Raw genomic sequence first — 20,548 nt, forward strand, 5'->3', positions numbered from 1 at the left:
ACATTAAGGAGTATAGATATTAGCTCTTCCTGGAAGTTCTGGTAGAATTCTGCATTGAAACCATCTGGTCCTGGGCTTCTTTTGGTAGGACATTTTTGATAACAGCTTCTAATTCCTCGCGACTAACAAGTCTATTTAGATTGTTCACCTGGTCTTGGTTCAACTTTGGTATATGGTACTTTTCTAAAAAAATGTCCATTTCTTTTACATTTTCCAATTTTGTAGCATACAGACTTTTGTAGTAAGTTCTAATGATTCTCTGAATCCTGTGTCTGTGGTTATGTCCCCCTTTTCATTTCTGATCTTGTTAATTTTCATGTTCTCTCTCTGCTGTTTGATTAGTTTGGCTAGGGGTTTGTCAATCTTGTTGATTTTCTCCAGGAACCAGCTTTCTATGTGTATATTTTAAACTCTTGATTATGGAAAGTGATTATATATGCCCATTCTTGGTTTTCTCCTTTCTTTCCACAATTGTTTCTTCTGAAGCTACTACATTGCAAACATCATGCATGTTTAACTTTAGAGTCAGTTTTCTGTTTTTTTCTGCTTTTTTGAGAGTGAGTGACAGGATGTGTGCAGTATATACACATGTGTGTTAGTGATCGTGCATGTGTGATATGTGCCTATGCTTAGAGGCCAGAGATAGTGGGTGTCTGTCTCTATTACTCTTTGAGACAAAGTCTATCACTGAACCCAGAGCTCCTTTTTTTTTCAGTTAGGCTGGTATTCAGCAAGTCCCAGTGATGCTGGTGTCTCTGCTCTCCCTACTCTCCTCAATGTTGGGGTTACAGATGTACTTGGCGATCTTGTAAAGATTTTACTTCAGTTTTAGCGTATGAAATCCAGTACTTATGCTTGCAGAGTAAATGCTATTAATCACTGAGCCATCTCTCTAGCCTCCGGAGTCAGCTTTCTGATGAAATCGATCCACAGCAAGAGATAATAAATGCATGTGTTTGTTGTTGGTTGTTTTATTCTTTGTCTTTTTGGGAAGGTCCACCATCCAGCTCCCAAATAAACCATACACATAACCTTATTATTATTTACAAAGGCCCAACCTTAGCTTGACTTATTTCTAGCCAGCTTTTCTGAATTTAAATTATCCCATTTACCTTTTGATTCTGGGCTTTTCCCTTTCTCTTACTTCTGAATATCTTACTTTCACTCTTACTCCATGGCTAGCTGGACAGCTGGCTGGGTGGCTGGCTGGGCAGCTAGCTCCTGATGCCTTCCTCCCTTGTTCTCTTGCTCCTCTATCCTCTTTCTTTTTCCCTTCTACTTATTCTCTTTGCCTTCCAGTCCTCCTAGCCTTACTCCTGCCTTTCTATTGACCAGTTAGCTCTTTATTAGATCATCAGGTGTTTTACCCAGGCAAAGAATCACAGCTTCACAGAGTTAAACAAATGCAACATAAAAGAATGCAACACATCTTTGCATCATTAGAATAAATGTTTTACAGCATAAACAAATAATATATCTTATAATATTTTGCAGCATGCATTGGGATAATTAATATTAATTGGGAGTCAGTCACAAGGTATTTAACATTCTAGAAATTTGTTTAATATTTTTGTATAAATTTTATAGAGAGAATTGCTTGTTTTATTTGGATGTGTCTATTAAATCTCATGCAGGCACTGATCTACAGAGGAGTGTTGACCTTTTCCTGTTTTAAAGTTATTTTTGTCATTTTATGAGTACAAATGTTTTGCCTGCATGTATGTATGTGTGCCACATGTGTGACTGCTGCCTGCAGAAATCGGAAAAGGGTTTCAGATCCCCTGAAAATGGTGTTATGGGTGGATGTGAGTCATCATGTGGGCACTGGAAACCTGCCCCAGGTCCTCTGCAGGAGCAGCAAGTGCTCTGAACCATAAAGCAATCTCTTCAGCCTTGAGAGGCCTGATGTTATGATGGTTTCAGTTAAACATTTTCGATTTTAGTGAAGTTATGTGATTTCCTTAAAAATGTTCAATGAAATAAAACATGAATGGAGATGATGGAGGACATTTCATATTTTGTCTGTTGAAATAAATATTTCAGTTCTTAGAAAACATGAGTTTTGACTTTTCAGTAGTAGTAATCATTCAAAGCCAGAGAGTCTACAGCCAAGTAGGGCCACTTTGTTTTCCTTAAAGCCAGACTGTGTCATCCCATAGCTTTGACTTTTATTCCTCCTGTGCCACCATTGCCATTCTCTTCTGTATTTTTGGCTTCTACATTTTTCTGGTTGCAATATCAGCCTCAGCTGTGCTTCTATTTGAAACTGAACCATGGTCATTATTGTGGAAAAGACTGAGGATGTCTTCAATATTCTTATTCCCTATGTTTCCTCCTACCCTAAACCTGAATGTGAAGGTGCTCAGAAAACTTGCTTCTGAACCTGAAGAGTCTACCAAAGAACTGCAAACATTTTTGGAAGTAGGAACCACATGTGACTTTTGCTTCTTATCACTCATTACTTCACCATGGGGTTATTCAGACTGCATGTTTTGATGGCCATTTGATGTCCATGCTCTGACTAACTCCTAAAGAGGTGTGCCCCTCATGGAGACTCACAGTGTCCCCCATTTCCTGATGAATGACTTTGTTTTAGGCTTTCAGACTTTTCAGTTTTGAACAGTAATGGAAATATTAGTAGCATATAGCACTAAGTGTTGATTTGAGAAGAAACTATTGCCTTTGGTTTAACATGTTGCCTGGAGGGTAAGATGCCACAATATCAATGTTTCTGCAATAACAAATGCTAGATTATTTTATGGGCAGGGAGGGGTTAGGGATGACTCATAGATAGAGGGTCTTGTTTTTCGGAAGCTCCATTTGGTAGAGATAGGACACAGAGTCCTTCTTGGTCTTCAGTGCAAAATGAACAGGGAATAATTGTTGCCACAGGAGTTCAATTCCCACTCACTGTGCCTATTTCTGCTCTTCTCTCTGGCGCTCTTCTCCTGTCTGGCTTCAGCCGCCATCACTCTTAACTATGCTCCATAATTGCTGGTCCCTCTTTATACAGGCATGAAGTGGCTTGTTTTTTCCTTCTCACGTTTGTTTAACTATGACTTTACCAGTGAAGCTCTGCCTAGACAACCTCATATAAAAGAATAAGATCTTCCCACTCAGTTTTATTTTGTCCAGATCAGGAATGCCCAGGAACATTCTATAAGTTTATTTTAAGCTCAGAGCAGTAACTCTAGCACCACCAACAGCGCCCATTGTATGTGTGTATGTGTGTGTGTGTATGCAGTGTTTAATAAGGATTTGATTAACTGATAAATAGGGAAAAAAGGTCCTTTTAGGTATAGGATGGAAGTTTTCAAGGGGCTTCTTTGGAGAATGGGCAGCAAGGAAAATTAACATTTATAGAGAGATAAGGGTAAGACTGGAGTCTCAGGTAAAAGGCACAGAACTAGCACGGGCAAAGAGGCAAGAAACTAGTTCAATAGCAAAACCCTCACAACATCAAGAATCCTGTCACCACGGTTTCATGTAAAAGGTGCTCTGGAAAAGCCACGTCCTGTGCTTCCGGTTAAGGTCCCGCCCACTGTGGCTCATTATGTCCACGTACCTCCGGAACCACAGACTCCATCCTCTAGAGGGAGGGGTTGGGGGCAGTTGCGCAAGCGCATTCGCGCTCTGGCCAGCGCCCGGGCCTTTGGGCCCGAGGCTGCGGTGTCACGCAGTTTTTTTCTGATCGCGTCTGTGGTGGTGGTGGTGGTGGTGGTGGTGGTGGTGGCGGCGGCGGCGGCGGCGGCGACTGTGGCAGCAGCGACAGCTACCCAATGGTCCCGTTGTAACCTGAAGCCAGTTTTCTTCAAGGCTGCACCAAAGCAGCTATGTCGCCGCCGCCGCCGCCGCCGCCGCCGCTGCCGCCTGACTGGCGTCTTCTTGGCTTCAGCTTGTTGGTAGGCTCCTTCTGCTTCGCCCTGGAGTCCGCAGCTCAAGGCAACTCCGCTACAGGTGCCAATTGCTCCTTCTTTGCCCTGTCCAACCCTGTCTCTGTCTCTGCCGATGTTTCTTCTTCCATCCATCCATCCTTCCATCCATTCTTTTTTTCGCCTCCTTCATCCCCCCCCCATTTTATTCCTGCTTACCCTCCTAGCCATCTTTCCTTCCTTCCATCTGTTCAGCTGGCATTACTCTTTCATCATTCCTCCTTCCTACCTCTTCCCCTCCTTTCTGTCCCAAAATGTTTTTCTCCATCATCCCATCTTTCCTTTTCCATTAATTTTCAAAGAATTTCAAAGTACATGCAACATATATATTTGTCTCACCCCCATTTCTCCCCCTAACTCCACCCAGCTCCACTCACCCTCAACTTCATGTCCTCTTTTTGTTTTTATAACCCACTGAGTCCAATTTGTGCTTCTCGTACACACATGGGTGTGGGCCCATCCACTGGTGCACATTACATCTGTCTAGCAGTCCATCCTTTTCCTTCCATCCCCCTCCCTCTCTTCTTCCCTCCCTCCGTCTCTCCCTCCCTTCGTCCATCCTTCTCTTCCCTCTTCCTCCCTTCTATCTGTCCTTCCTTCATTTAACTGTCTTTCCATCTTCTTATCCGTCTCTTCTATACCTTCTCTTCGTTCTTTCATTTCCCCACCTCCCTCCCCCAGTCCCTGTCTTTCTTCTTCATCTAGGTGTGAAGACATGGCTGACACATAAAACGCTGACCTTTGCTGAAGCAGAGCCCTGGTTGCTCCTCTCTAGACGGACTGTTAAGGAGCTGGGGCCAGCCTTGATCTTCTCATTACCTCGATGGTGGTGGTGGTGGGGTTTCATTGTCAATGCATGTGATGTAACCAAAGCCCCTCCCTCCTCTGCAGATGCTCTGAATGTCCTTCTGATCATTGTGGATGATCTTCGCCCCTCCCTGGGCTGTTATGGCGATAAGCTAGTGAGGTCCCCAAACATTGACCAGCTGGCATCCCACAGCATTCTCTTTCAGAATGCCTTTGCACAGGTATGTTTGGGACCCTTTAGGTGTGGGTATGTGTCTCTTTGTGTATACACAGCAAGGAGTTGCATGTTGCTGCCCTAGAGATGATCTTCTTGAAAGAGGAAAGCAGAGCTTGGAAAATGGAGGCCTAGGCAAGCCTGTTCTCCACTTAAAAGGAAGCTTGTACCTGCAAGGCTCCTCTCCTCCTTGGGTGGAGACTATGCCCTGGCCCTGACAAGCTTAAGACAGGCTTGGCCAGCTTTCAGCCAGAAACAGGAACTGCCTGGAGCTGAAAAATCCAACCTGTGGGTCTCCCAAGTGAGTTGTGGGTGGCTGAGAGTCAGCCTTCTATCCATGGCAGTTGTCCTTTCTGGGTATCGCCCTTTCTGGGTACCCAGGGTTGCCACTGCACAGGAACAAACAGGTACACACCCACTCTCACACCCACACACAGCCCCCTGCTGTTTGGAGAGCCTGATTACTGATTACTGTCTTTCTTTATTCAGAAGACAATAATCTCTAGTACCTGGGCGAGGCCCAAATCCCACTGGTTTTCTCGAGATCTGCGTGACTCAGCTGCCTGGCGGTTGCTGAGGACTTAGAGAGGTTGCTTAGTTACCTTGAAGACTGCAGACACATTTGGCTGTGATGATGTTGACATTTGCTTCTGCTTCCTCACAGCAAGCAGTGTGCGCACCAAGTCGAGTGTCCTTCCTCACCGGAAGGAGGCCTGACACCACCCGCCTGTATGACTTCAACTCCTACTGGAGAGTACACTCGGGGAATTTTTCCACCATCCCCCAGTACTTCAAGGAGAATGGCTACGTGACCATGTCGGTTGGGAAAGTCTTTCACCCTGGTACTGTCTAATTACCAAAGCCTGGGCTCTCTGTTTCTGTTCCTGAATAGTGGAATCCCTTGCTGGGTTAGGGCTATGTTTGTAGTGATCTTTCCTGACAGGCTGGGTAACTTGTTGTTCATTGCTACATTTCTATGAAACAGCAGCACCAACAAAAGTCTCCTTTAGGTAGTTTCATGTTCACAGTCTAGATGAAAAAGAAGAGAAAGAAATTGTTTTCCTTTAGCTGTTGGAGGTGATGCTTTGGGACTTGAGCTGCTTGGGTTGTGGAAGTGCATTAGCTGTTGCAGAGGCAGCTCTGATGTCAGTCCAGCCCTGGACTTGACCCTGTGCCTTGCAGAGTGCCTGTCTGTAAAACTGAGTATGAGGCAATCACATCTGAGGACCTCGGATGTCTAGAGGGCCTGTGTGGACTTGATGTCCAGGTAAGAGCTACAGCTTGGTGGAGGTAATGCTTTCTCTGTGAGTCATGTCAGAAAGAGGAAGGAATTTGGGTGTCAAGTTCTGGCTTTGAATACTGCCAGATAAACTGGTTTCTCTTCCTAAATGAAACATAGACACCACTTTAAAACACTGATAGAAGGATCACTTGATTTCAAGAATGGAAAGAAAGCAAAGAATATAAAGGTGTAATTGCACCACCCTGAGGAAAACTGCATTTGAGTTATTCCTGCCTGTTTTCTGGACATAGTATTTTTCTGATTTTTACTTATGTTGTGTAGCATGAATCATAAAATCCCAGAGGCAGAAATTGGGGTTCAACCCGAAAACCAGAAAAGCAAGGCAGTCAAGCTACTAGAGAAGTCTTACCTCTACCAAGGCTGGGCATCCTCAAACTAAGATGACAGCCTTTCTCTTCTCTCATTTCCCTCTAGTGCTGAGATTAAAGGCATGACTCCCTACTGTTATCATTCATGATGTGGGTGACCTTAGACTGTCCTAGTCCCACGAGGGGCCGTGGGTGGTGACCCACAGCAGGTCCCCTGGTGGGTGGGATACAGACAGATATGCCAAGCAGAGAGAGCTTAGGTATAGAGTTTATTTAGTGGGTATTGGGAATGGTTTAAAAGTATGAGGTTATGGAGAAGGGAGAAGGGGAAACAGAGAAAGACAGGAAAAAGAGAGGGGAGGGAGAGGCAGAGACTGCCTCTTCAGAGGAAGGGTGGACACACACACACACACACACACAGAGAAGGGGAGGATTAGGAGTGGGCAAGGGTTTGTCTATTAAAGGGACAGAGTACCCAGGTGACAGGCCAGGCCAGCAGATTGCAACAGCTAGTACTGGGATTAAAGGTGTAGGCCACTACCACCTGGATTTATTTCTGCATTGATCTTGTGTAGGCCAGGGTGACCTTGAACTCAATAGAGATCTGTCTGACTCTGCCTCCCAAATCCTGGTATATGTCATCATTGCCTGACCTCTAGTGGTTTTAGCTTTGCCTCTGGTCTTCAGACAAGACTTTTTTTTATCAAAATACAAATAATATACCACTACAATGTCATGTTTCTAATTTTATAACCCGAGTGAGAGTAAATATTTCCCATTATATTACACTCCACACAAATCCCTTTTTAATGACAGCATTCATGTTATTTTGGCTTTTCACTGCCATGGGCATCTCTGGAAGCAGAATAGACTACCTGGGCAATAGATAGCATCAAGGATGTGGGCACCTGGTTGTGGTCTCAGTGCTGCCACTACTTAGCCATGCTGCTGCCTTTGACTTTCACATTCCTTACCTGGGAAGCTGGGACTGTAGTTGTTTTGATGCGCTACCAGGGGAGCTTGTCAGTACAGGCATCCACGAGTGTAAAGTGTCTTCAAAGTGCTAGATCCATTCAGATGATGATGCTCATCACCAGAGGGGACAGCTTGAGTGTCTCCAAGAGCCCTTTGTACATTGATTATAACTGCTAGGCTCAGGAGCTTTCTTCTGAAACCTAGCTGGCAGTTCAGGTTGATAATAGTCATTAGGTAGACTATGCCCTGCTCAGTTTTGACAATAAATGTATCAAGAATCATTTTGTGTGGCCTAAAGCTGAATATCAGTTGAACTTGCTAGTTTGGTACTTAGAACACTTGCCTAAGGGCATTGGGAGGGAAGTGAGTGTTTTCTAGAGGAGGAGATTATACTTTAGGAAGGGAAACCAAACAAGGCCTGTTTGTTTGTTGATCTCCTTCCTGATAACTCTATTTAGGAATGAGCTTCTCTGTGTCTTACAGACCCTTACTTCCAAGGTACTGCTGCACTCTTGGCAGGTGGCAATTCTTTCTTGGTGTCATATGCTTGGTACACAGTAAACTACTAAGCTTTGGGCTGTAGTTAAGCTTTACAATTGCATACTTGATCTTGGTGCTGAAGGCATGTGTTTGAGTCTCGGCTCATTCATCTATTGGGTTGGCACTATGAATGGCATGAGCCTTCTCTTAACCTCTCTATGCTCATCTGTCTCATAGTGGTGACAGTGCTTTTGCTTTCTTCTTGGGTGGTCGTTGCTTCCTTAGGGTGGGCAAGAGTCTCTAACTTGGGCTCCAGGGAACTGCAGAATATGGCTGGGCAGAGAGGGGAATATAAGGTGGGAGGAGACAGGAGCTCAGCACATTCAAGCTGACTGATCTTGTCATTTTGAGACTTAGGAATTAGGAAGTTAGATGTTCAGTACTAAAATGATGACCTGGAGTGTTGATCTTAATGGAAATGTATCATCTACCTTGAACTCTTGATTTTGTAGGTGAGGAAACTGAGGCCCAAAGAGGGGGGAAGCTACTTGTATAGTTGTTAAATTTTAATCTGGCAGTGGGTATTAAAGAACCTTTCACATTTTATTCAGCAACTTTCTTTTCAATTTAAGGTATATCTTCCAATCACAGTGATGATTCTCCATATAGCTGGTCTTTTCCACCTTATCATCCATCATCAGAGAAATATGAAAACACTAAAGTAAGTCTATCCAAGGGCCGAGGAAGCACTGTCTTCTTGCCTAGCAAATGGACTATTAAATATGTTGTATTTTCTTTTAAACTGGTTATTCTGTGATGTGTGTAGCTTTTGCTTGTTGTAATGTCTTATAGAAACAAGCATTAGGATATTTAGCAATTGGTTTGATAGGCACAATGATTACTTTTTTGTGAAATTCTTTCTTTATAATATTTTACTAATTAGTTCAGGCAGGCTAGTTTAGAACTTGCTCAAATCCAGGCTGACCTCAGACTCAGAATCTTCCTGCTTCAGCTTTTCTCATGGTGCTGGAATTAGAGGCACAGGCCACCATACCTGGCCTATTGGATGTTTCCTATTCTAAAACCTTAAGTTGGACCGAGGATATAGCTCAGTCAATAAAGTGCTTGTTCTAGAAACATGAGGACCTGAACTCAATTCCTAGCACCCATCAGAAATCTAGTACTAGGGACTCAAGCAGGTCCCTGGAGCCTGCTGCCCAGCTACTCTAGCTTAATGTCTCAGTGAGAGCCCCTGTCTCAAAAACCAAGGTAAATCACTTCTGAGGAACAACTGAGGTTGACCTCTACTTTTCTTGTGTACTGCCCCCCCCCCCGGCAATGTGCACTGACAAATATACAAACACACATGTGTACACATGCACAAATAATACATTAAAACCTTAACCTTAAGTCTAATCACTTCACTTAATGGATTCTTGATGCTCACTCTGGGTTTAAGTATTGAGCTAAGGATCGTAAATGTTGAGATAGTTTTTGATAGTTTATTTGGATATCCTCTAATTAGTTATGGCCTGGAGATAGAATTCGCAGGAATAAGCTGAACGGTGTGTGTTTTTTTCCCCTGTCTGGAGAAAGGACAAACACTTCTGGTTTGGTTTTGCTTCCAATGTTCATGTTCATTCTAAGTGATTTAACAATTCGAGGGCTGGTGATGGTGCTATTTGTTTAGTGTGTGACTGTCAGAATCGGTTTATTGAATTTAATAGACCAATGTTATGCATTTTGTTTTGAAAGACATGTAGGGGACAAGATGGAAAACTCCATGCCAACCTGCTTTGTCCTGTGGATGTGACAGATGTGCCTGAGGGCACCTTGCCTGACAAACAGAGCACTGAGGAAGCCATTCGGTTGTTGGAAAAGATGAAAATATCAGCCAGTCCTTTCTTCCTGGCGGTTGGGTATCACAAGCCACACATCCCCTTCAGATACCCTAAGGTGAAGAGCTGCTTGAGGTCTGATCCAACACAGTCACTATTATCTGTGTTACTTATTCACCAGAGAGGCATTTGTGTATCAAAGGTGGTCATAGCCCAATGGGATGCCCAATGGCTACTAGTGTACTTGCAATAGTGGTAGTCTTAGAACTTGTAAGAATCTTGTAATAAATGCTTAGCTTTCCTCCGCTGGAGGTTTGATTTCTTTTGTTTGAGCTCATCATGTGAATGGGATTGTATAATGATGTTCTACAGAGGTGAGATAAAGCCACCAAGGGGATTGTCTTTGGGAGAAAATATGAGGAAACATGAAGTCAGCTTCCCCAACTGTCATACCTCCCTAAGATTATCATATCAGACCTTGTAGGAACAGGAGACAGAATTGCTTGTTGGCACTTCAAATCCTATGCTTTTCTATATTATTTAGAATGTGTAGTCCTTTTAAGTAATCCTTTCTAGGTATTCTCTGTTTTCTTTTTCCTGGGCCTGAGCAGCCCAGCCTTTTTACTTTACAAAAAATGTTTGGTTATAAATGAGAGTACAGACCTGGAAGTTTGCTCTTTGATGTTGTAGGCATCTTGTTTGATGAGCCTTGAGGATCTTGCCCTCACAGCAGGAGCTCTCAGCCCCTTTGGAAGAAGCTTGTGACACTCAGTCTCTTCTGCTCCCTTGCAGAAAAGAATTCTCAAAGCTGCCTAGCTGCAAGCCTTTCAGAGGTCTGCTTATGAGACTGGCCTTTATCTGGCAACTGGGAGCTTTGATTTGGGAGTGCCTAAGTGGTTTTGGCAGACGTGGTATATGCTGGATCACTGCTTGCCTTATGAAAGATTGAAATTTTGTTCTGGTTCAGGCAGAGTGCCTATGTGATCAACCCCATATCAAGACTGGGTGCTGCAGTTTTTATGCGCTTCACTGATTGGTAGTATTTTATATGCACTGTCTTTCAACTAACTGGGGCAATAAGAGCCTCCTATGTGAAATCCCTGGGAAGGACTCTGAAGCTTGTCATTGGTTTCCTCCAGAGTTAGCCGCATGTTTGGTTTTTCTTTGCTGATTGGGTGTGAAATCTTTTCACTCTAATAAAGGATCACTGTAAATGGGACCTTCTGCTAAGTCCTGTGAGTTCTCCTCATGACTCACAGAAGCTGAGGGAGGTTGAGGGAGCCCACTGTGCTTCGCCATGCCTTTGGATGTTGGGAGTAAGATAGGAACAGGAGAAGGAGGGCACCTGTATATGAGAGGAGGGGACAGTTGCTGCTGTCATTGTAGAAAACATGTTTTAGCAACAACATTTTGTTGCTGTTTGAGCCATATGAGAGTGGCTTAAGGTAGAGAGTAGGTAAGAGTGGGTGAGTTCCTGGGGAGTATTAGCACCTAGTAAATGGATTATAGACTTTCAGAAAGCACAACCTTGTGCTTTAGCCAAATGAGCAGCAACATTGTGGCTTTGTATGTTTTTCTCCTAGGAATTTCAGAAGTTGTATCCCTTGGAAAACATCACCCTGGCTCCTGATCCCCAGGTCCCTGATGGCCTACCACCTGTGGCCTACAACCCATGGATGGACATCAGGGAGCGGGAAGATGTCCAAGCCTTAAACATCAGTGTGCCCTATGGCCCAATTCCTGTGGATTTCCAGGTACCAGCGGTTTACTTGGAGAGATGTGTCAGGCACTGATGGTGTGGTATCAATGGTGAGGCCACATTTGAGTTCAAGGCCAACCTGTTTACATAATGAGTTCAAGGCCTGCCCAGGCTAAGTAGTAAGCTCCTGTTTCAAAAAGCCAAAACAAACAAAAGCCTTCTTTGTGGATTTCTGTTGGTATTTACGTGGGCAGTGGTAGGTAGACCAAGTCTCCTTACTAGTACCTTAGCTTCTAAAGGAGGTAGCATCCAGGCTTTCTATAAGCAGACACTGGTTTGGGATGTAGCTTGGGTGAACCTCCCTAGCCCATGGGGGATTAATATGAACCACAGTTTAGTAATTATAGGATGCTAGCAGCTGTGTAGAAGTCCAGAATCCTTCATTTGCTGGTACTTTTGTTTCCTCTGTGGGAAAGCCTAAACTGGAAGCTGCCACATTTGGGCTGACTGAGTGAACTGAGCCTTGGTACAGAGGGAGGTGGGATACTCTGGTTAGTGCGGCCAGCTATGGTGTCTGGCATCTCTTTGCTCTGATACGAATGTAGGACAGCCTCCAAGTTACTCATTTGATAATATTGACTCATCCCCCCCTCATCCCTCATCCCTCAGCTTCTCTCTCCTGTAAGTAAAAACAACACGAGGAGCCATATTCTTTCTGAAGTCTTATGACATGAATGCTCAAGCAGGTGGTAGTGGATAGAAGAGGGCAGCATTTTCAGAATGTATTCCTTGGACTGATGGTATCAGACTCACTGGACACTTTCTGAAGTCTTATGACATGAATGCTCAAGCAGGTGGTAGTGGATAGAAGAGGGCAGCATTTTCAGAATGTATTCCTTGGACTGATGGTATCAGACTCACTGGATAGACTTGCTAAAAGTACAGAGCTCTGGCCCACCTATAAAAGGCGATTAGCATCCTTTTTCTCTCTTTGCCCACCTATTTTCTTTCTTTTTTTTATTTTTTGCAGTACTAGTGATTGAACCTAGGGCCTCACATGCACTAGGCAAGTACCCTGCTGCTGAACTATATTTCCAACCCTAGAGCTGAAGAAGCCAGATTTCCTGAGAAAGTGTATCAGGTGATTGTGATGTACTCAGTCCAGCTTTGAGAGCTGCTGGGGAGAACCTCTGTTGCTACTAAGCAGAGGTTCTCAGCTGCCCAGGTGAGCTCTTTGCTTGTTTGGTGAGGTCTATTCCTACTGATATTTCTGCAGCCTCTTTGCTCACATCCTGCTATCTTCAGAAATACCATTTCTCTGATCTCTGCCCTGTTTTCTTCTCTTTCTGTTTGCTGTTCTACTCCCTCAACTATTGTTTGAGGGCAATGAAGAGTAATCTATTCTGGCTATATCCATGATCTTCCTGGTCTGCGTGGGTTTTTGCCTTCCTTTATCACTAAGAGTTCTCACTGTGGCAGACTTTGACCTTGTTGGCAAATTCTGTCTTCTAAGTCTTCACCTTCCCTGAGCTCAGTGCTACTTTCTCATTGTTCACCAATCTAATATGGGACTATTTGACTCCTCTACTTCCTTGCCAGCCTTTCCAGGTGCCCCTCTATTTCAGTATGCATAGCAGGGTCCTCCCATATCTCCCACTTAGGTCCTGCTCCTTGTCATTTTCAGCCCTCACCTTGGCCTCTCTTCCCATTCTCCCTAGTTAACATCATCTGAACCCTGTTATTAGATTAACCCAAGAACTACTCCAGCCTAGGCGTCCCTCCTGACTTTCTGACACACGCCTAGCAGATGATTGTGGGGACCCTGGTTCTGTTGTTTTCCACGTGGCTAGGCCACTACCCCTGCCCTGCCTTTTCTCCTTCCTCTTGCACTGTCTCCTATCAAATGGGAGCAAATCATGCTGTTGCTGAATGTGAAATTTTGTCACCCTTGACTTTCTCATCTTCCTCTGACACCATGTTTCTTACCTGTCTCCACACCTGCTTGATCTCCCCAAATTCCTGTTCTGCCCTGTTCTCTGAACACATCTTTCTGGACCAATGTAGTATATTTTACTTTTTAATTTTTTTCCATTTTTTCAGAAAGGTCTCACTCTGTAAACCTAGCTGAACAAAAATGCATGGTGATCCTTCTGCCTCAGCTTTCCAAGTGCAGGGATTACAGGTACACACACCATGCCTTTCTGATTTTCTTTTAGCAAGTGTGCTGAATTCTTCTTAGGGACCAGCAGTGGCCTGATTCTATTTTTCTAAAGCCCTTAGAATCTGGCTGCTGTTGCCACAGGACTTTTGCTAACTTGCATTACATCTATGCCTTGAAAGACCTTCTTGGCCTGCAGCCTGAGACTTTCACTTTCTTGAAGAACTTCTAAGTGTATGTCATCTGGCCCTAACCTACTGTTTTTGTCTGCCTCCTATGTCATTACATAGCTCCAAATGAGCCCTGTTCTTCCATGATTCCACTCTGCTGTATGCAGCTGTTGCTTTAGAAGCCTTCTGTGACCCTGATGTATCTAGACCAACTAACTTGAAGGGTCATTCGCCTGTCTCAACTCTGGCCCTTCCCATAATGTGTATGTTTACTTATCTGTAGTTGTACCCTTATTATCTAGGTGGCTTAACAGGTCTGAGCATTATACTTGCCTCTTTATTGCCTTTTTTTCTGTGACCAGCATAGGCAGGAGGTGTCTGCCTGAAGTTCTCCAGGCTCCAGACTGAAAAGTTTATTTACTAAACAGTAAATCTAGACAGAGGTTCAGCATGATCCTTCTATAAGCATAGATGTTTGTCACTGCAAGCAGATGAAGGGACAAGTCTCATGACTGCCATTACCCTATCAATGAAAAGTAGCTTATCTCTCAGGTCCATCTCAGGAGTCAGAGGCCCTGAGGATAGTAGAAGATGGGGCTGATTTGGTAATTGGTTCTTTTGTTTCTTACTGCTTGGGGCATAGGAGGAAGAATAGTATTTTCCTTAAGGGCCATGAACAATATTCAGGAGTCAGTCCAGGAAAGGCTTATGGGTCCTTTACTTGTGGGTGTAGGCTGCCTAGCAGTTCCAGCAGTTCCTCTTGGGTTGCCCTTCATTATTCTTCTGCCCATTGAGAGTTTGTTAGAAATGAGCTACACTTGATACCTTGGTCCATGAAATTAATCAATTGCTATTTCTTGCTGGGTAAGAGTATGGGCAGAGGAGAGGCCTACTCAGGGTCATTATTAGAAGTTAATTTGTGTCACCCCTAGAAAGCTAAATTGAACTCTTTAACTTTTTATACCTCAGAATATAGTATGCTTTAAGTTAAGATGTACTCATATTGATCAGGTAAGCCCCTAACCCAGTGTGACTGCTGTCCTGATAAAGAGATCAGGTAGGGAGGACAGAGGCAGAAACAGATGCAGGAAGAGCTCCATGTGAAGATGGAGACAAACCGTAATGACTGTTGCAAGCCAAGAAACACAGATACCTTTAGAACAGTGGTTCTCAACTTGTGGGTCTCAACCCTTTTGGGGGTTTAATGACTTCCACAGGGGTCACCTAAAACCATCAGAAAACATAGATATTTATATTACAATTTATAATGGCACAAAATTACAGTTGTGAAGTAGCAATGAAATAGTTTTATGGTTGAGGAGTCACCACAACATGAGGAACTGTATGTATTAAAGGGTTGCAGTGTTAGGAAGGTTGAGGACCACTGCTCTAGAACATTCAGAAATGGCCCTCCCCAAACCTTGATTTTGAACTTCTGGGTGTCCGTGGCAGGGAGACAATCGATTTCTAGTGTTTCAGTCACCTGGTGGCTTGAATGGAGCAGAGTGGTATCTTTGGCATCCTCCTCATCAGAGAATGGATGACCCTGGAAATGCAAGGGTTAAAGGATCGTTTTCTGTTTCATTGGTCATTTCTAGAGACTCTAGAATATGCAGACCAGAGACAGAACCAGTTAATGCTATCCATTTGTCATGACATGTATCCTAAAGTGAAAGTTGATTTGCTTTCAGACATGTCAATTTGGTTCTGCAGATTGTTAGTCTGGCTTCTACAGCAAAGGGCTGTAGAAGGTAGGAAAAGGAATGTTAGGTTTAGGCTAAGAATATCATCAGTCAATGGAGAGGTTGGGATTGGGAGAGATGTTCAGGTATACTCTTTGTATGCCAAGGCATTTGAAGTTGCTTTCACTCTTGTAATATTCTTTTCATTTGTAGAGGAAAATCCGTCAGAGCTACTTTGCTTCCGTGTCCTATTTGGATACTCAGGTTGGGCATCTTTTGAGTGCTTTGGATGATCTTCGTCTGGCCAGCAACACAATTATTGCCTTCACTTCTGATCACGGTAAGCATTTTGCAGTACACTGGTGAATTGAACATATCAATTTCCTGTGACACACACGTTGGACAATTTCTACATACACAGGGGTATACTTTTGTGTAAAACAGCAGTGCTCTGAGTTCAGGATCCTGGGGAACTTTTAAGAGCAATTTACTTGTTCTTGGCCCTCCATCTTGGATATATGAGAATGGAGGCAGGTGTCACATCTTTTTTCTATTTATCTTCGTGATTTCATTAATGACCCTGCATTTATGTGAGAGAAGGTTTGCTTTGGTGTATCTTAATGTTTTTTAAATTGTGTGTGTGTGTGTGTGTGTGTGTGTGTGTGTGCGCGCGCGCGTGCATGAGTGGTGTCTGCAGATGACAGAAGAGGGTTTCAGATCCTCTGCTGCTGGAGTCATAGACAGTTGTGAACTGCCTAACATGGGTGCTAGGTATTAAACTTGGGTCCTCTGAAAGAGCAGCAAGTGCTTTTCCTGTGAACTGCTGAACAACCCCTCCAGTCCTCATGCACATTTTAAAAAAGTTAATATATTTAGTTATGGGCTTCATTACAGCATCATCAAACATATGTCATTATTCTCTATTAAAATTAACCCTCCCCTCTGCTGCCCTCTTGTACCCTCTGTTCTTCTTCTACCTGGTTGTCTTCGTCCACTAATGTGGTTCTTTTTGCTTTTGTGTCACATGTATTCCAGTGATATATCCAACTGTCCTTCCTTCCCCCTTCCTTAACATCTCTTTCTTGGAGGAAATTGTTTTAGCTCTCATTTCTGATCTAGAGAACTGGAAGACATTTATGTAGAGATTCTCTACTTCCTTCTTGTCTAAAGACAAACCCTTGGCCTTTCAGGGATATGTGCTTTTTTTCTTACATATTTTTATTTTTTATTTTTTCCTTTTTATTGAAAACAATTTTTTTCCTGATATAATATGTCCTGATTATAGTTTTCCTTCCTTCTATTCCTCTCAGTTCCTCCCCACCCCCTTCCTATCTGATTCCATTCCCTTTATGTTTCTCATTAGAAAACCAACAGCTTCTAAGGGATATTAAAATAAAATATAAGATAAATTAAAAGCTAACACATTGGAGTTGGACAAGAGAAACAGTGGAAAAAGAGCCTAAGAGAATGCACAAGAATCAGATCCACTTGTTTACAACTCAGGAATCCCATAAAAACATTAAACTGGAAGCCATTATATATGCTCCGAGGACCTGGTACAGACCTGTTTAAGCCTTGTGCATGCTGCCTCAAGTCTCTGAGTTCATATGAGCTTTCATCATGTTGATTCAGAGGGCCTTGTTCTGGTGTCCTCCATCCCCTCTGGCTCTTACCGTCTTTCTGCCTCCTCTTCCACAGGGATTTGATGGAGACATTGCATTTAGGGCTGAGTATTTCAGGGTCTCTCACTCTGCATAATGTCTGTTGATCTCTGTATCTGTTCACATATTTGTTCCTCGTTGTAGCAGCCTAGACAGAAGCTTAGCAGAAGAATATTTATTTAGCCATGAACTAATAACAACAGCTCTGTACTGAATGTTGTAGGTTAGGCTAAGTGCTGTGCTACAGAACTATGCACAAGATAAGAATATCTTGATTTTTTTAAAGATATATCATGTGCATTCATATGTGAAAGAAAAAAATAATCCAAATTTTCAGTCCTGAGTAAGAAAAAGAAATCTTCAGCATTCATTTAAATATCCACTCTAAAAGATAACGTCCCGACCTACTTACATATGAGCAAGCTTTAAAGACAAAAGTGAGGGGCAAAGATTGTATGTAAAGAATCTCATGTTATAAAAATAATCACAGACACTAAAAGTTTGAGTGAATTGAGGGAAGTGCAGGCATACACCTGTTCTTTGTCACAGCCAAATTTGGTGACTTTTGCCAAGGGAGGTTGCAGAGACTAACCTGCAAATTCCCTTATTCATTCTTCAAACAATACTGGAGCTACAAACAAGTGTCAGAACTATTAAGAGATTATGGTCAAGAGGGAAGAGTGCTTACTACTCTTGCAGAGGGCTGGAGTTTGGTTCCCAGGACCCATGTCTGGTGAATCACTTCCAGCTGGTCTCCAAGGATACCCACACTCACATAGAAGATACTTATATAGACATACACACATAAATAAAGGTAAAATAAACTGGGGCTGGAGAGATGGCTCAGCAGTTCAGAGCACTGTCTACTCTTCCAGAGGATCTGCGTTTGAGTCCTTTCAGTACCCACATAGAGGCTGACAAGCAACTGTCTAACCCAGTCTCTGGGGATCTGACTCTCTCTTCTGGCCATCTGAGGCACTGCACATATGTGATGTGCAGGCATACATGCAGTTTTGATACCCATATACATTTAAAAATCAAATAATGATAATATTTGATTAATAACTCTTGAGAGAGAGGAGGAGAGAGGGGGATTATGGTCTTAGAACCTCAGACTGATCTCCTTAGCAGTCTCCTACTCAGAAGGACATCATGTCATTGTGGATGTGCAAGGGCTCTGGCAATCTGTCTATCCTTCTGTATTAAGAACTTGAAGCCCATGTCATAGTCAAGAGTTAGGACACAGGGCAAGGTAGTGGAATGACTAACTTTTGGGACTTTATCATCCAGGAAGAGCTGCTCAGTACAGCTGAGTGGTAGAGTATGTGCCTAATAGGTACTAAAGTATGGACAGGTACTTGGCTTGGCAGGAGAGGTGCATTTATTTGGAGCCTTTTGAACAGATAAAATTCAATGTGTGTGTGAATTTCTAGTTACTTTTAAAAAAAGATACTATAGTTTGAGAATTTAAGGTTGTCCCATTTGAAGGTTTCTTCTTTGTGGACAGATATCTGCCTTTTAATAAAGCAGCATTTATGTGAACTAGCTTTTATAATTCTAGAGGAATTTCCTTAAAATATCAGCTTTAGTGTTCTCTGCTCTTTACATTGAGAAATGAAATGGTATCTAAAGTAAACAAACCATAATATTGTTACTAATTCTCTTTCATTGTGTGCTTTTTATGGCCCAGGGTGGGCCCTAGGTGAACACGGAGAATGGGCTAAATACAGCAATTTTGACATCACTACACGTGTGCCACTGATGTTCTATGTTCCTGGAAAGACAGCCCCACTTCCTGGAGCAGACGAGAGGCTTTTTCCTTACCAGGACCCTTTTGATCCCACCTCAGAATCGATGGATCCAGGTATAAACATACAGAAATGAGAGTGCCTTGCTGTTAGAGCACCTTTGGTTTAGATGGGAATTACTTTATCAGACAGCTAGACACTTTGTGGTGTATTGGAATTCATTCTCAATATTGTTTAGTATTCATATATTTTTTAAGCATCTCCCATGCACCAGGTTGAGAATGCATGGCAGAGCCAGAGTTGACTGTACTGATGAGGCAAGCAGGCCTGCTTTTCATCCCACCTGGCTCCCACACAGCTAGCTTTACACCCAAAATAGTAACACACAAATTATATTCACTTAAACATTGCCTGGCCCATTAGCTCTAGCCTCTTACTGGCTAACTCTCACATCTTGATTAACCCATTTCTATTAATGTGTGTAGCACCACGAGGTGGTGGCTTACTGGGAAGTTTCTAACCTACGTCCATCTTGGGCCAGAGCTTCATTGTCTGCTTCACTCTGCTTTCTCTCTCCCAGAATTCTGTTCTGTCTACTCCACCCACCTAAGGGCTGGCCTATCAAAAGGCCAAGGCAATTTCTTTATTAACCAATGAAAGTAACACATAGACAGAAGACCCACCTACATCAGTTGACAAGAATGGTCACTGTATATCGGGGCCCTTAGAAATTTTAGAGGGTCAAAGGAGCAAGTGATATTCCCAAGGTGGGGAGAGCTGTTTGGAGGTGACAGCAACATGTCAGACCTTAGAGGAAGTCTCAGTAGCCTGCTGAGACAAAGTCTCTTCAACATATGAGTGGAATGTTTTGTGTGCATGCTTTTTTGGGGGACCCAATGCTTACTGAGAGGTGTTTTCCATTTTGGAGCTCATTGATCTAGTAAAACACACCAGGTTAATCGGCTCTGTACCCCCAGCAGCAAAGGGCATTTACTTTCATTTCTACATACTATGCCTTCAAAGCCTTGAAAAGCAGGCACTCTTCCTACCTGTGTGAAGTGGCAGATGTAGGTTCTTGAGAGTTATATCCTGACTTTACCTGTCTGGTACATTTTCAGGTGCCAGTTACATACTTCCAGTGACATTTCTCTTTTCAGAGTGCTTTTCTGTGAGCTACGCTAAGTCGGGTGTTCCCTTTTCTAGACTGACTGGCCCCGGGCTCCATCTTTAACACCTATGTCTTGCATTTTATGTTCATTGCTATGTAAATTGATCATGGTTTTAGGTCATCATTCTGGCATTTCTAGATTTCTGAGTTTGCTTATATCATCCAATTTTCTTTTTGCACTTTTAATTTTGTATGTTTCATGCTCTATGTTTCTTTCCCAACACCAAGAGAAAAGTTAAAGAGTTTCAAGGCATGAGCTTAATTCTTTATTGCTGGGACGAATCTGATAGGACTTTTTGAAACTTGTTGGCCCCCCAAAACACCTCCAGCCACGACCCCCCCCCAGCAAAAAAAAAAAACAAACCAAAAACTAAGAACCTACAAACCAACCAACAAAAAAATCCT

At 43.1% G+C, this 20,548-nt stretch overlaps 1 protein-coding gene across 29 annotated transcripts in view; it reads left to right on the forward strand.

Moving 5' to 3' along the window:
- The first annotated feature begins 3,759 nt into the window (after positions 1-3,759).
- Positions 3,760-20,548, forward strand: part of Ids (iduronate 2-sulfatase) — a 252,787-nt gene continuing 235,998 nt past the window's right edge. For 7 of the 29 annotated variants that reach the window (XM_087902961.1, XM_085684659.2, XM_085684658.2 and 4 more), the window contains exons 1-8: positions 3,768-3,957; positions 4,824-4,960; positions 5,618-5,795; positions 8,652-8,740; positions 9,775-9,975; positions 11,441-11,611; positions 15,780-15,906; positions 18,918-19,091. In XM_087902961.1, coding sequence (XP_087759087.1) covers positions 3,834-3,957; positions 4,824-4,960; positions 5,618-5,795; positions 8,652-8,740; positions 9,775-9,975; positions 11,441-11,611; positions 15,780-15,906; positions 18,918-19,091 — 1,201 coding nt within the window. In that variant the 5' untranslated portion in view covers positions 3,768-3,833. Of the gene's footprint in view, positions 3,958-4,823; positions 4,961-5,617; positions 5,796-8,651; positions 8,741-9,774; positions 9,976-11,440; positions 11,612-15,779; positions 15,907-18,917; positions 19,092-20,548 lie in introns of all 29 variants that reach the window. The other 22 variants (XM_085684664.2, XM_085684663.2, XM_085684662.2 and 19 more) reach the window with 10 other exon arrangements.

The sequence above is a fragment of the Myodes glareolus genome, chromosome X, assembly GCF_982192425.1.
Source record: "Myodes glareolus chromosome X, mMyoGla1.1, whole genome shotgun sequence".
NCBI classification, from domain to species: Eukaryota; Metazoa; Chordata; class Mammalia; order Rodentia; family Cricetidae; genus Myodes; species Myodes glareolus.